Source organism: Bufo gargarizans, chromosome 2 (genome assembly GCF_014858855.1).
Source record: "Bufo gargarizans isolate SCDJY-AF-19 chromosome 2, ASM1485885v1, whole genome shotgun sequence".
Taxonomy (NCBI): Eukaryota; Metazoa; Chordata; class Amphibia; order Anura; family Bufonidae; genus Bufo; species Bufo gargarizans.
This window is the reverse complement of record NC_058081.1, coordinates 346,557,680-346,574,485: the sequence shown is the minus strand read 5'-3', so window position 1 is coordinate 346,574,485 and position 16,806 is coordinate 346,557,680. Positions and strand designations below refer to the sequence as shown.

The following is a 16,806-nucleotide window of genomic DNA, read 5'->3' as shown; positions in this document are numbered from 1 at the left end:
TCTGATCACCCATCTCTTCTTCTTTTAACGCAAAAATGAATGGATTCTTTATTAGGTGTCAGCATACTGAGCCTTTTTTTTTTATAGATTTGTACCACTCACCTATGTTTTTTTAGCCTGACTTCTAAAATTAAATGTAAGAAATACAGTACTAAAGAGTTTCCATTTATGTTACTGCAGGCATTCATCAAAATTCAATATCTTGTAGATATATCCCATAGGATAACCCCACATCAACATTTGAAAGAAATTTTAAAAGCTGAGAAAGTGTCTGAGAAAAATGACTCTCCAGCTGCCAGATCAATAAAACGATATTAAATTGGAAAGTGATATGTTCTAAAGTGAAGTGTAACTAGAACACTCTACACGATGCCATTAAATCTGTCATTCATATCTTGTATGGGGGTCATAGCTATTTCCAGTATGAAATATTCTCTACATCCATAATCTTATCACCTGGCTGCTCTAATGAGTGTACAGAAGAGTTGCACACTACTGTGGAACATGTTAGTGCCATATAATTGAATATAATAATAGAGTCATAATCTAGTAAATACTATGATTTTTTACGTCAAAATACAGAAATAACATACAGATATAATATATGGTGTAGTGTGTAAAGAACAGTTACATTCACAAAGTAATTCGTGAAAAAAAACACTAAAGCTGGGTTTACACAGGGCGGTGCAGCGGCCGATTGTCGAGAAGGATGCGTTCCTTCCCGACTGTTGGCTGCTTGTTCAGTGAAGGAGGCCTGCACTATTTACTGCTCAGGAGCCATGATAGGTGGTTCCTGCATGAGCAACAAGACCACCGCGTGATCGGCAGCACATTTAGACAGGGCAAATTATTGGAAATGACCGTCCCCAATAATCTGGACAATTTTTGGTCTAAATGCACTTTAAAGCTGGGTTTACATGGGGTGATGCAGCGGCCGATTGTTGTGGAGAACGCGTTCCTTCCTGACGGTTGGCTGCTCATTCATTGAAGGAGATCACACATTTACATGCAGCTATCTCCTTCACTGTATGAGGACGAGGGATCGTTATTGCGATCCTTCGTCCTACAGAATCATGGCTTCTGAGCAAATTGCTGTTTAGACCAGACAATCTGCTGCCCAGAAACATACAATCTGCTGCCCAGAAACTTGATTGGTGGTGCCGACATTTCACTCGTTAATTTGGTGATCAGTAGCACATTTAGACAGCCAGATGATCGGGAACGACCATACGCAGGAACGATTATTGTTGCATTTAAAGGGAGTCTGTCAGCACATTTCCCATAGCGCTGTAGCCGCAACACAGATGATTAAAACAGTACCTTTATATGTGACTGAATGTTTAAGAGGGGCACACCTGCATCTAAAAATCACATGGAGCTGCAGCCAATACGTTTAATACTATTTATTTGCACCAAATAATAATAATTAAAACAAATGAGGTACCTCAAAAATACAAACCGGATTCCAAAAAAGTTGGGACACTAAACAAATTGTGAATAAAAACTGAATGCAATGATGTGGAGATGGCAAATGTCAATATTTTATTTGTAATAGAACGTAGATGACAGATCAAACGTTTAATCCGAGTAAATGTATCATTTTAAAGGAAAAATACGTTGATTCAAATTTTCACGGTGTCAACAAATCCCCAAAAAGTTGGGACATGTAGCAATAAGAGGCTGGAAAAAGTAAATTTGAGCATAACGAAGAGCTGGAAGACCAATTAAGGCTACTTTCACACTAGCGTTCGATCGGATCCGTTCTGAACGGATCCGATCATATTAATGCAGACGGAGGCTCCGTTCAGAACGGATCCGTCTGCATTAAAATGCCAAAAAAAAGCTAAGTGTGAAAATAGCCTCGGACGGATCCGTCCAGACTTTCAATGTAAAGTCAATGGGGGACGGATCCGCCTGAAGATTGAGCCATATTGTGGCATCTTCAAACGGATCCGTCCCCATTGACTTACATTGTAAGTCTGGACGGATCCGTACGCCTCCGCACGGCCAGGCGGACACCCGAACGCTGCAAGCAGCGTTCAGCTGTCCGCCTGTCCGTGCGGAGGCGAGCGGAGCGGAGACTGAACGCCGCCAGACTGATGCAGTCTGAGCGGATCCGCTCCATTCAGACTGCATCAGGGCTGGACGGCTGCGTTCGGGTCCGCTCGTGAGCCCCTTCAAACGGAGCTCACGAGCGGACATCCGAACGCTAGTGTGAAAGCAGCCTAACACTAATTAGGTCAATTGCCAACATGATTGGGTATAAAAAGAGCTTCTCAGAGTGGCAGTGTCTCTCAGAAGCCAAGATGGGTAGAGGATCACCAATTCCCACAATGTTGCACAGAAAGATAGTGGAGCAATATCAGAAAGGTGTTACCCAGTGAAAAATTGCAAAGACTTTGCATCTATCATCATCAACTGTGCATAACATCATCCGAAGATTCAGAGAATCTGGAACAATCTCTGTGCGTAAGGGTCAAGGCCGTAAAACCATACTGGATGCCCGTGATCTCCGGGCCCTTAAACGACACTGCACCACAAACAGGAATGCTACTGTAAAGGAAATCACAGAATGGGCTCAGGAATACTTCCAGAAACCATTGTCAGTGAACACAATCCACTGTGCCATCCGCCGTTGCCAGCTGAAACTCTACAGTGCAAAGAAGAAGCAATTTCTAAGCAAGATCCACAAGCTCAGGCGTTTTCACTGGGCCAGGGATCATTTAAAATGGAGTGTGGCAAAATGGAAGACTGTTCTGTGGTCAGACGAGTCACGATTTGAAGTTCTTTTTGGAAATCTGGGACGCCATGTCACCTGGACCAAAGAGGACAAGGACAACCCAAGTTGTTATCAACGCTCAGTTCAGAAGCCTGCATCTCTGATGGTATGGGGTTGCATGAGTGCATGTGGCATGGGCAGCTTGCATGTCTGGAAAGGCACCATCAATGCAGAAAAATATATTCAGGTTCTAGAACAACATATGCTCCCATCTAGACGTCATCTCTTTCAGGGAAGACCCTGCATTTTTCAACAAGATAATGCCAGGCCACATTCTGCATCAATCACAACATCATGGCTGCGCAGGAGAAGGATCCGGGTACTGAAATGGCCAGTCTGCAGTCCAGATCTTTCACCTATAGAGAACATTTGGCAAACAAAGAAGGCCCAAGACGATTGAATAGTTAGAGGCCTGTATTAGACAAGAATGGGAGAGCATTCCTATTTCTAAACTTGAGAAACTGGTCTCCTCGGTCCCCAGACGTCTTTTGAGTGATGTAAGGCTACTTTCACACTAGCGTTCGATCGGATCCGTTCTGAACGGATCCGATCATAATAATGCAGACGGAGGCTCCGTTCAGAACGGATCCGTCTGCATTATTTTAGCATATAAAAGCTAAGTGTGAAAATAGCCTCGTACGGATCCGTCCAGACTTTCAATGTAAAGTCAATGGGGGACGGATCCGCCTGAAGATTGAGCCATATTGTGGCATCTTCAAACGGATCCGTCCCCATTGACTTACATTGTAAGTCTGGACGGATCCGCACGGATCCGCACGCCTCCGCACGGCCAGGCGGACACCCGAACGCTGCAAGCAGCGTTCAGCTGTCCGCCTGTCCGTGCGGAGGCGAGCGGAGCGGAGGCTGAACGCCGCCAGACTGATGCAGTCTGAGCGGATCCGCTCCATTCAGACTGCATCAGGGCTGGACGGCTGCGTTCGGGTCCGCTCGTGAGCTCCTTCAAACGGAGCTCACGAGCGGACCGACGAACGCTAGTGTGAAAGTAGCCTTAGAAGGAGGGGAGATGCCACACAGTGGTGAAAATGGCCTTGTCCCAACTTTTTGGGGATTTGTTGACACCATGAAATTCTGATTCAACATATTTTTCCCTTAAAATGGTACATTTTCTCAGTTTAAACTTTTGTTCTGTGATTTATGTTCTATTCTGAATAAAATATTAGAAGTTGGCATCTCCACATCATTGCATTCAGTTTTTATTCACAATTTGTATAGTGTCCCAACTTTTTTGGAATCCGGTTTGTAATAACAATATATTCGCTATACAGTATATTCACTTAAAACCATAAAAATTTATAACCATCTGTAAGGGCTTGATGTTAATGTAATAGAATATCACTAGTTGTAAGTTGCTGTGCAGTAAGGGATCGTGATTATTTGATTTTTTATACAGTCTTTGATACAAATTCCAATGCGCAGGATTGGTTTGGTGCACAATGTCTCTGCTAATAGTGAGTAGATAGCAACTGTAACTGGTGATTGACGAATATGTATACAGTCTCGTTCTTTTAGTTGGTTATCTTCACAGCATGTACCGGATAGTGTGCTGTTAAATATTGCTGTGTGTATACACACTACTCACTGTTCTGGAGCGATGGAGTGACCGATCCCTCGTGCTAAACGCGGCGTCCCACGTGTTGTAGCATAGGTGATTTCAATTCCGGTCCGCTCTTTTGTATAGTTGAACAAAGTGCCGTGGCAGGGAAAAAAACTGTCCGTTTAGACGCCGGGGTCTGAAATGGTTAAGACCCACTCGGATCTTCGGCGTTACTTAGTGTCTGTTGATTTAGACACTGCAGGACTTATGTTTCTTCCTGTCGGCTGTAGAGAAGCGCTTCCAAGAATTCAAATATGTTGCGCAGATTCTATGCTGCGGTTTCTTTCTTTACTCGAGACTTGTGTACCCCAGACGCGTTTTGGAGTTGGCAGTGACTCCTTCCTCAGACTAAATACAAAATCAAATAATCACGATCCCTTACTGCACAGCAACCTATAAATAGTGATATTCCATTACATTTAACATCAAGCTCTTACAGATGGTTATTAATTTTTATGGTTTTAAGTGAATATACTGTATAGCGAATATATTGTTATTATTATTGAGGTACCTCATTTGTTTTAATTATTATTATTTGGTGCAAATAAATAGTATTAAACGTATTGGCTGCAGCTCCATGTGATTTTTAGATGCAGGTGTGCCCCTCTTAAACATTCAGTCACTTATATACCTTAGAAGATTGGGGATATCTTTTAGGGGGAGCACCCATTCCATAACAATTGGAGGGTGAGCCAATCCAATTTTTCAACTAGGTACCTTTATATAAGTCATCGCGTAGGCGCGGGATCTCGCTGAGGGGGAGAGAAAACAGATGGGCGGACAGAGGAAGAGGCTGGGCGGGGATAAGAGCCGAAGAGGCAGAGCTGCCTGGGCACCAACGCAGTGGATGCCGCCCTGGGCACTTGCAAGCCCTCATTTACATATGCATCAAAGTTCGTTTTTGGCAGTTTTAAAAGTCCACAAAAGCATATAAAGGTACCGTTTTAATAATCTGTGTTGCAGCTATAGCGCCATGGGAACTGTTAAAAAGGGGTAAATGTGCTGACAGACTCCCTTTTAAATGCATCTTTATTCTTTTAAGGCATGATTCATATAAGGGGGAATGTATTAACTAGTTTTCTACTGTACAAAAGTTGAAATTTTTTAGTGCAAGTGCCGTTTTGCGCAAAAAAACTAAATGTGTCTTTTTGACCTTTTCCACCTTCCTTGCCAATTTCACAAAAAGTGTGGGGGTATAGGCAGGAGGAGGTGACCGGTGGGCGTCACCTCCATAGCCCAATCATTTAACAACACATGTTGGAACTCTAAAAAACCAGGTGTGGGGGGGCACACTTCAAATGATAACACTCAGAGGGATGATAATCATACAGTTTAATAAAATTAAAATTAAGATTACACCCCTAAAACATACATAAAATGTGGTACATCATTGAATATGTTCCAATTATTTAAAATGCACACTCAATTCGCTGGATGGCTCTGAAAAGCAAAATGGCTCTATAGAGCAATATGAACTGTTGTCCACAATCAGCAAACAATTGATAGTTAGAGTCCGGCACCTTCAGACTCAAGGTGATAGTGTCCTGCAAGTAAGTGGGGCAGATGTATGTATTCACATCCACTGTTAATAACAGTGCCCTCTCAGTCTCATGCCCACACTTGTGCGCTGACAGTCAAGAACTTGAAAATACTGTTGTAAGGTAAACTGCTCCAAACCGAGCCCGGTCTTACCCTTCACCGCTGTTGTAGCGTTGTTCCAGGAGGCCGCACACCCGCAGCGTCCCACGTGGTGTGCTGCTGCCTGTACGCGGCGTCCCACGTGACCTGGTTTCCAAGGGGACCGGATGCAAGCTCGTGTGACGTATAACTTGTGCGTCAGCGTCCACTCTGTACTTTTAGATACGTGACTCTTTCTTTTCTTTGCCGGCTTTCTCGCTTTTTCCTTAGTTGTGTGTAGATCAACGCTTACTCTAGACACCGCCAGACGCGTTTCGGGGTCTCAAGCCCCTTCCTCAGTGGCCTACTGGGTAAGCGGATCTTTGCTCTTTATAACGGGTTAGCTCCACCCTCCTTCATCCATATTGTTTCTGCTTCCACTACTCTATGGGGTGGATTTGCTTTGCAGGAACCGAACAGTCACCATGATGTGTCTTTTTAACATATATCTTATATAAAATACTTTAAAACAATAAATACAATTGCCCCATATCTATAAAATTGATATCAGAGAAGACTACAAGGTCTCACATGAAAAACGCATGTAAAACGCATCAAAACCGCATCGCGTTTCACATGCGTTTTTTCTTAAAATTCACTTTTCCTTGTCTATAACCTCAATTTTGCCATCATATGTTGGGATGACCAGCACCTTCATAGCTGGAACCATACATTTGCCTTTCCTTCAAAGATTTAGAATTTCTTTAATTTTGTGTAGGCGAATGTTACTGATCTCTATGTAGTTAAGAGAAGCCGTCCTGCAGGGAGGGGAAATCACAGTGTCGGTAAAACGGCCAGACTACGATCTCCCATCTCCACAGGACAACCCTCACAAAAACCCAAAGACCTCAAGCTCTGCATTGAGGCCTCTAGGAATGATGGTGTCATACTCGAAGATCCTTCTGGATTCTTGTCGTGACATGTGTGCAATATGGTTTCCCCCTCTCCAGGCTTTTTTAACTTTTTCAATTGCCACAAATTTTAAACCTGTGGGATCACAGTTATGTATTAATTTAAAATGTTTAGATAGAGAGTGCGTCTCCAGGCCTTTTTTGATATTTGCCACATGCTCTGCCACTCTCTTTTTCAGCGTTCTTTTAGTTCTGCCTATATACTGCTTCCTGCATCCACATTGTAGCAGATAGATAACATCTGTGGAATCGCAGGTTAGGCATTCCTGTATCTCCAAACTGAACGTATTAACTGTGGATACCACAGAGCTTGAGCTTGAGCTTGAGGTCTTTGGGTTTTTGTGAGGGTTGTCCTGTGGAGATGGGAGATCGTAGTCTGGCCGTTTTACCGACACTGTGATTTCCCCTCCCCGCAGGACAGCTTCTCTTAACTACATAGAGATCAGTAACATTCGCCTACACAAAATTAAAGAAATTCTAAATCTTTGAAGGAAAGGCAAATGTATGGTTCCAGCTATGAAGGTGCTGGTCATCCCAACATATGATGGCAAAATTGAGGTTATAGACAAGGAAAAGTGAATTTTAAGAAAAAATGCATGTGAAACGCGATGCAGTTTTGATGCGTTTTACATGCGTTTTTCATGTGAGACCTTGTAGTCTTCTCTGATATCAATTTTATAGATATGGGGCAATTGTATTTATTGTTTTAAAGTATTTTATATAAGATATATGTTAAAAAGACACATCATGGTGACTGTTCGGTTCCTGCAAAGCAAATCCACCCCATAGAGTAGTGGAAGCAGAAACAATATGGATGAAGGAGGGTGGAGCTAACCCGTTATAAAGAGCAAAGATCCGCTTACCCAGTAGGCCACTGAGGAAGGGGCTTGAGACCCCGAAACGCGTCTGGCGGTGTCTAGAGTAAGCGTTGATCTACACACAACTAAGGAAAAAGCGAGAAAGCCGGCAAAGAAAAGAAAGAGTCACGTATCTAAAAGTACAGAGTGGACGCTGACGCACAAGTTATACGTCACACGAGCTTGCATCCGGTCCCCTTGGAAACCAGGTCACGTGGGACGCCGCGTACAGGCAGCAGCACACCACGTGGGACGCTGCGGGTGTGCGGCCTCCTGGAACAACGCTACAACAGCGGTGAAGGGTAAGACCGGGCTCGGTTTGGAGCAGTTTACCTTACAACAGTATTTTCAAGTTCTTGACTGTCAGCGCACAAGTGTGGGCATGAGACTGAGAGGGCACTGTTATTAACAGTGGATGTGAATACATACATCTGCCCCACTTACTTGCAGGACACTATCACCTTGAGTCTGAAGGTGCCGGACTCTAACTATCAATTGTTTGCTGATTGTGGACAACAGTTCATATTGCTCTATAGAGCCATTTTGCTTTTCAGAGCCATCCAGCGAATTGAGTGTGCATTTTAAATAATTGGAACATATTCAATGATGTACCACATTTTATGTATGTTTTAGGGGTGTAATCTTAATTTTAATTTTATTAAACTGTATGATTATCATCCCTCTGAGTGTTATCATTTGAAGTGTGCCCCCCCACACCTGGTTTTATAGACAATTCTTTACATTTGGTCCTAAGGGTGGGACCAGGGGGTGTGCACCTTACCCATATAGGAAGAGGGTGAGCCACCGCTGTCGTTTGATTGTCACATGTTGGAACTCATTAGACCAGAAATCCACGCCAGCTCCCTCGCTGGCACACATTTCTTTTTTCTGGTGCACAGAACTTCCAATGATGCACCCTAATTGTTACCTCTTAATAATTATGGTGCAATATACTACAGGGTTTGCTATTGAGAATGTGTTCTGAAAAGCCAGGTGTAATACATTCCCCACATAGGATTTTTGTGGTATTTTTCCAACTTTTGCATTCTTTTATGTATTCTTGAATGTGCGTTTTTGGTGTGTTTTGGTGGGGAAAAATACCAGCTGAAAGTCTTTGGGAATTTTAAAACACAGGGCGCACAAGGTTTCTTTATATATTGTTTTTTTTTTAGTTTGGTGACACATTTTGTGTCTATGGTCTTTTTAAAAAATGCAACATGTTGAAGCAATAGTGCACTTCAAACATATCTGAGGAGAAAATTGCAACTAAAAAAAGCATAAAAAAATCTATGTGACATGCAAGAAAAAACCCATACAGTTTTTTTATCGCATTTTTTAACAGCAATAATGGCCAAACCAAATGCATGTGAGCCCTAAGGGTAGTCTTAGGGTCCATTCACACATCCATAAGTGTTCAGCGGATCCGCAAATTGAGGATCCGCAAAACACAGACACTGGCATATCGTGCTGCCCCATAGAAATGAATGGGTCCGCAATTCCGTTCCGCGGAACGAAATTGCGGACGTGTGAATGGAGCCTTAAAAGGGTTTCTGTCATCAGAAAAATGGGTATTAACCTGGCTGACATTAGCGATGTGCTAATGTCAGCTGAACAGTGAGCCAACAGCCGGCTTCCTCACCTCGCCTGCTCTGAATATGTCGCAGTGAGGAAGCCAGCTGCCGGCGAACGTCCTTCCCTCACTACGCCTGCGCCGAATACTGAACGGGACGGCGCAGGAGTGAGATTTCCCTGGCAGATCGGAGACCAATGCTGGCCTGGCTCTGTCAATCAAGTGTAGAAGGGCGTGGAAATAGGTAAGCGAACGGAGACTCTAGGAGCAGGTGCAATGCACCCCCTGCTACTAGAGGCTTATTTGCATATTGTAAAAGTTAGTTTTTCGAAATAACGGCGGCACATAGTGGCATGGGAATAATATAGTTATGTTCAGCTGACATTAGCACATTGCTAAAGTCAGTCCGGACAAGGAGCGCAGCGGTGGGGGAGGACGTTCATGAAGAGGCTTGGCAGGGCAGGACTGGTGAGGAAAGGGTCAGTGGTGAGTGGGGGCGGAAGCGGAGGTGAGGCGCAAGTTGCTAGGGTGACGGGGGGGCATGGCCAGAGGTGAGAAGGAGGAAGAAGGCGGAAGTGAAAGCAGTGATGGCCAGGAGACTGAATCGCCCACCCGCCCGACCCTGTTGAAAGTGGAAGTTGTGAGGGTTGGTGGTGTTATATGTCGCGGCAGTCGTGGAGGCGGGGGAGGTCCTTGAAGTGGTGAAATATGGTGGTATCTGAGGATGGGAGGGCCCCGCGGGAGGGGCTGGACTCTCATTGAGGAGCTGGTAGGAACTAATTACGCGTCCATCAGTTGCTGCCTCCGAGCTGGGTTCAACGGCTGGGGGCAAGATGGAGACGCAGGTGTTCCAGTGTTTATAAAGTTATTGGGGCTTCTAGGACCTCCCTCGTCAGGGGTTAACTCATGTTATATTTATGTTGTATTTATTTAATAAACGGCTGCTGTGGCCGATTAAATCCAAGCAGTGGTGTGGTGTGTTTATTTATATGGGTTAGGGTGAGGGGTGGAGGTTATGGGATGGGTAGGCTTATAGGACTGAACGAATAGCCAATGCCTGGTTCATGTCAGAGCCAGGTTAATACCGATTTTTCTGATGACAGAAACCCTTTAAATGGGTTTTCCAGAAGCAGAATATGGATGACCTAGCACTGCAACCTCTCCACAGCAATACAAGCACACCCTCACAATGCTGTCTATAAAGGCATGGAGAAGGAGGAGCTGAGGACTGAATGCAGGACATAACACAATCTGCAAATGCAAGGCTCCCAGCAGTTACAGATTGATCATACTTGATTAATGCATTCACACTTTAGGATCCAGAGGAGCAAGAACTGCAGTGACAAGTGAGATCTAAATGGTGCTGGTTCAATGCATTAATGTCAGGCGCAGGATCTTAGCACACTGTGGTTACTGGGCAGTAAATTGACCAATGCTTTCGTATGCCCCTGCTCCCTGTAGACTGCCCTCCACCTTATGTTCCAGGTGCAATTCTCAGCTTTCACCGTAAAGAGGTCATTCCTAATCTAACCATCACAGAAGTTCCTATTACAGGAGTGGAGTGCCCACATGTTGTGCAGAAGATCAATAGATACAAGGCATCCACCGAATGGCACAATTATTTATCATATATTCAGCAATGAAACATCTTATAGCTAGAGATCTAGACATAGACACTATTTTACTGTCAGCTCGTTTACGGGACGTTTTTTGCTTTCCGTATACGGTCTGTACACGGAACCATTCATTTCAATGGTTCCGCAAAAAAAATGGAATGTACTCTGTATGCATTCCGTTTCCGTATTTCCGTTTGCCGGGACCATACTAATGTATTTTAGTGTTGTATAGGAGTTATTGTCATTTATTATATCCAAAGAACTAACTGGATAGTTGGTTTGGTGACCTTTAAACCTAGCTAGATCCAGGATGACATGAGATTGACCAGGTCATTATGATCCTCCAAAGTATATTTGGTAAAGATTGTATATAACATGCATCTTACAAGTGACTATGGTGTATACAGGACCTGTGCGTCTTAAAAACGGATTCAGATATCATGACTAGGGTTGAACGAATCGAAGTATCCGAAGTGAACGTCGATCCGAATTTCAGGGACAATTCAATTCACTGTGAAGCCGAATTTCCTCGTGCTTTGTGGTAAGGGTACTTTCACACTAGCGTTTTTCTTTTCGGGCGCTGAGTTCCGTCCTAGGGGCTCAAATCCGGAAAAGAACTGATCACTTTTATCCTAATGCATTCTGAATGGTGAGCAATCCGTTCAGGATGCATCAGGATGTCTTCAGTTCAGTCTTTTTGACTGATCAGGCTTTTCAGAAAACCGTAGCATGTTGTATTTTTTCCTCCGGCCAAAAATCCTGAACACTTTTTGACATTGACTTGCATTAACGCCGAATTCGCCGCTGTGTGTTCCGTCAAACTGGATCCGGCTTTTGCAAGTTAAATCCGAAAAATGTGAAAAAAAAGTTAAAGTCCATTAATAGTAGATCCATTTTTTCCAATGCATTTTTGCATTGTGATCAAAATCCTGATCAGGATTCAAATGTAATCTGTTTTCACACGTTATTCCGGATCCGGCAGGAGTTCCGGTGACGGAATTGAACGCCGGATTCAAACAACGCTAGTGTGAAAGTAGCCTAACATTTTTTTTTTTTATTTTTTTTTTTCCCTGCAAGGTTGGGAGGGAGGAGGGTGGCTGGGGCGGGTTGGGGAGGATTTTAACATTTAAGATATTATAAATGTCATGTCGATATGTATTTTTGTATCATAAATAAAATATGGAGATTGAAAAAAAAGTAGCCTAACATATCAATTTTCCCTGAAATGATGTAATTTTTTTTAAATATATTCGGCTCATCCATTTGAGCGTGAAGAGGACGCTGCGGCCATCTTGATTGAATATCCCGCTCGAAACCTCTTGCGGTGCGTAATGACGTCATCACGCACCGCAGGAGATTTCGAGCGGGATCTTCTATCAAGATGGCCGCAGCGGCCTCTTGTCTCTCAAATGGATAAGGTATTTTTATTTTTTTAACCCCTGAAAGGCCTCCATTTTTACATCAGATGCTACGATCAGAAATTAATGTGGCATTTAAGCGGTTCAATGACGGGGGGGTGACACGTTCCCCATCATTGCGGCCACTGCTTACAAAGAAAATGCGCTTCGTGACAAAGTAATTAGACGCAAAGCAAATTTATTTGTGAAATTCGTCGCAGCAGCCGAATCAAAGTTTTCATAACTTTGCTCAATGCTAATCATGACCTAACACTTCCAGACAGAAACTGATTACTGAAACTTACTACTAATAGGCCTTCCTTTCACTAACTCTCTTCTCTCCAATCTAATGCAGCAGTCAGGGTCAGCTTTCTGCGCAATGCTATACTAATGCCTCCCGCTGTGCCAGTCACAGCACTGGATGCACATCCACTATAGAATACACATTGAACATATTCATCTCACCTACTGAGATCTCCACACCTAATATTTCCTCCTTCATCTCTATCTACCACCCTATCCGTGCTCTAAATCCTCCACAATCCAAACCTCCCACCTCCATCTCCAAGACTTCTCTTGAGCTGCACCAGCTCTCTAGAATGCTCTACCCCGGACAATCAGATTTATTGCAACATACTCGTAAGTGTGCCCCAAAAAACACATCTCTGCATTTATCAACATTATTTCTCAGAACCTGATCCCTTCATCTGTATGCCCTAAACTCCTTGTATACTTAAAGGGGTTGTTTAACTTCAGCGAATAGCATTTATCATGTAGAGAAAGTTAATACAAGCCACTTACTAATGTATTGTGATTGTCCATTTTGCCTCCTTTGCTGGCTGGATTCATTTTTCCATCACATTATACACTGTGGTTACGACCACCCTGCAATCCATCAATGGTGGACATGCGTGTACACTACAGGAAAAAGCGCTGGCGTATTTAGTGGCCAGGACCGTGGGAGCACACATAGGCTAATGCTTTTTTCCATAGTGTGCAGGCACGACTACCACTGATGGATTGCAGGGTGGTCGTGACCATGGAAATGAGCAGTACATAATGCGATGGAAGAATGAATCTAGCCAGCAAAGCAAGCAATATGGATAATACCTATACATTACTAAGTGCCTTGTATTAACTTTCTCTACATAATAAATGCTATTGCTGAAGTGAGACAATGCCTTTAAGGCTAGTTTCACATTTGCGGCACAGCCGGAGTTCTCCGCATCCAGATGTTACCGGAATGCCCACCATCCCTACTAAAGGGGTTGTCACACGAAAAATATTCTACAGTTTTCAAACCAGCACCCGGATGTGAATACTCTTGTTACTGTATGTACAGTAATTAAACATTTAGCATAGCCACTGAGTAATTCAATAAAATGTTACTGTATAGCATCACTTGCTGTGTTTTTATTTTCTTATTTCTTTGACCTGCTCCCTGAGATGGCCGCACATGCTCAGTTTCATCCTTCAGCTGCCTCCTGAGCTGTGATAGGGAGCCACAGCAGAAAGAACATACCCCCTGAGCTGCAGCAGATAGGACACCCCCCTTGAGCTGTTAGCCTGATGAAATGTTTGCAGAGCAATTAGAGCAATGATTGGGGAGATCTCTGGATCCATGTGAGGTACAGGGCTGGTTCTAGCTTTGTTAGAAAGAGGTTGTCATGTACTATATGATGTCTGATTTTCATTTTTTACATTAATCATGGCATAACCCCTTTAATGCACTTCATATCTCTGCATACACAGATGCTCCTGTTTTATTATGCTATTTAGTGTGAAAATGGCTGAACCATTGTACAAAACAATTATACGGTTATCTCTTGTTTCAACCATATTTCCTCATAGATTGCAAGCTCTGATGAACAGGATGAACTGCTGTGGAATATAAATGAAGGATATCATTATTATTGTAAAGAATAATGGTAACACAGCTTTGCCAAGAGCTGCCATAGCAAATACATAGGTAATGCTCCCTCTGCTGGATAGCTCAGGATCCAACCATGGGAGTTTCTTATACAAATGGCGTTGCGGTTCACGAAAAGGCCACCGGGCAGCCATGTACTGTAAGCAGCTTAAATAGTCAGAAACATTTCAGATCTTAACATATGATGTTTCGGATAACCAATTAGGAAAATACTTGCTTTGTATATAATCAAATTTCTAGCAAAATATTGTCATTTATTGCTTAAAATATCCTCATTATTATTTACTATTCACAGCCTGAAGAAGGCCAGGAAGCTTTGGAAGAACCTGCTGCTGAACCACTGCTGGAGCCAGAAGGGGAGAACTACGAGGAAGCCTCCCAGGTGAGAAATCATATATTATACATAGGATGCGTCAATGAAAACCATCGGCTTTTATATCATTTTCACTGGGCATAAAGGGTGGTAAAGTGGAATATAGTATCACTCTTATCACTGTTTCTTTTTTCAGATTGATACAGCCTCACCAAAACGAAATGTTGAATTCTTTCCAAGTGAGACATCTATCACTGCCTTTTGCAGTGTATAGTACTTCTCAGCATGTCTCTGTTAGGGCTCATGCACACAACCGTATGTGTTTTGTGGTCCACAAAAAATAGGGTCCACAAATAATATGGGTGGTGTGTGTGTGCATTCCCTATTTTGCAGAACGGAACAGCTGGCCCCTAATAGAACAGCACTATCTTTGTCGTAATGCGGACAATAATAGGACATGTTAAATTTTTTTACGGAAATACAGAGATAGGGAAATGGAATGCACATGGAGTAATTTCAGTTTTTTTCCAGACCCATTAAAATGAACGGTTCTGCATACGGTCCGCAAAAAACCTGGAACGGACACAGAAAGAAAATACATTCATGTGCATGAGCCCTGAGGCTGAGTTAGCACTTCAGTTATTTGATCAGTTATTTCCATCAGTGATTTTGGGCCAAAACCAGGTGCAGGCATTTGCGGACTGCACATGGCCGGCGCTATATAGAAAATGCTTATTCTTGTCGGTGATTGAGGGCAAGAATAGGACATGCTCTATATTTTTTGCGGGGCCGCGGAATGGAACTACGGATACAGACAGCACACAGTGTGCTGTCCGCATCTTTTGTAGCCCCATTGAAATTAAAGGGTCCACACCAGTTCTGCACATTTCCGGAACACGTGCTGACCCATTCATATGGTCGTCTGAATAAGCCCTAACTGATGGAAATAACGGATCAAATAACTAAAGTGTGAGTTAGAGCTGAAATAGAATTTTCTGTCTCATAATTGCAGATTGAAAATTGATAGTGTTGCAGAGGCAGACTGGCCACAGACCTTAGGGCTCATTAAAATAGTAAAGAGGATGGGAAGCGGCACAGTCCTCCGTCCACACGTGGTCACCTTGTTAGGCAGGCGTCCATGCGACAACCGTGTCACAACTGCAAATGTGGTGCAGAAGCCTGATCAGCATACAGAAAGTCCATAAATAGTAGACAATAGCAGACGGCTCTGACCACTGTGGATATCGCATTTCTTTATTCGTTTCGATATTCTGTGTACATTCGGATAAGCGGGGGACAAGCTTTCACATGAAGTTGAAAAGCAGTAACAGCTGTTTCGCACTCACGGGCCGTTGACCTTAGGGCTCATGCACATGACCGTTGTTTTGCGGTCCGCAAATTGCGGATCTGCAAAACACTGATACAGGCCTTGTGCATTCCGAATTTTGCAGAATGGAATGGCTGGCCCTGATAGAACAGTCCTAACCTTGTCCGTAATGCTGACAATAATAGGACATGTTTTATTTTTCTGCAGAACAGACATACGGACACGGAATGCACACAGAGTAACTTCCGTTTTTTTGCGGCCCCGTTGAAGTGAATGGTTCCGCATATGGGCAGCAAATAAACTAATATAAAATACGTTCATGTGCATGAGCCCATGTCTGTTCTGTTATTTTTGCGGCCTGTATGTGGAACCATTTACTTCAATGGGGCCGCAAAAAAAAATAAACGGAAAAGACTCCGTGTGCATTTGTATTTGGAAGTCCGCACTGCCGTGCCACATGGTCGTTCCACTTTTTTTTTTTTTTTTCAAGAGCCACTTTTATTTCCCAATCCACCCCTGCAGTGTTGCAAGTAGCAGTCAAGCCAATGATATCCTTATTGCATGTAACAAATAAAACACAGAGCTGAAATACAGATTTATCAGTGCCCCTCCACTGGAGAAATGAACCATTACATGGCGGTCACTCCACTGAGATGTCCATGTATGAGTTTGTCTAGTTCTCTGAAAGACCAATGCTCTGGCTAATATATGACCAGTTACCTCCCTTTATTAACTGAAAACACCTTCGTAGATTATTTAAAACAGCCAGAAGGATCAACCCTATTAAACCCCGGATACTGTCTGATAGGTATCA

At 43.3% G+C, this 16,806-nt stretch overlaps 1 protein-coding gene across 1 annotated transcript in view; it reads left to right on the top strand.

Annotated features, from left to right (window-relative positions):
- SNCB (synuclein beta) overlaps nucleotides 1–16,806 on the top strand; it is a 111,331-nt gene that overhangs the window by 75,607 nt on the left and 18,918 nt on the right. Inside the window, exon 6 of the mRNA XM_044277400.1 lies at nucleotides 14,648–14,734. Coding sequence (XP_044133335.1) covers nucleotides 14,648–14,734 — 87 coding nt within the window. The remainder of the gene's footprint in view (nucleotides 1–14,647; nucleotides 14,735–16,806) is intronic.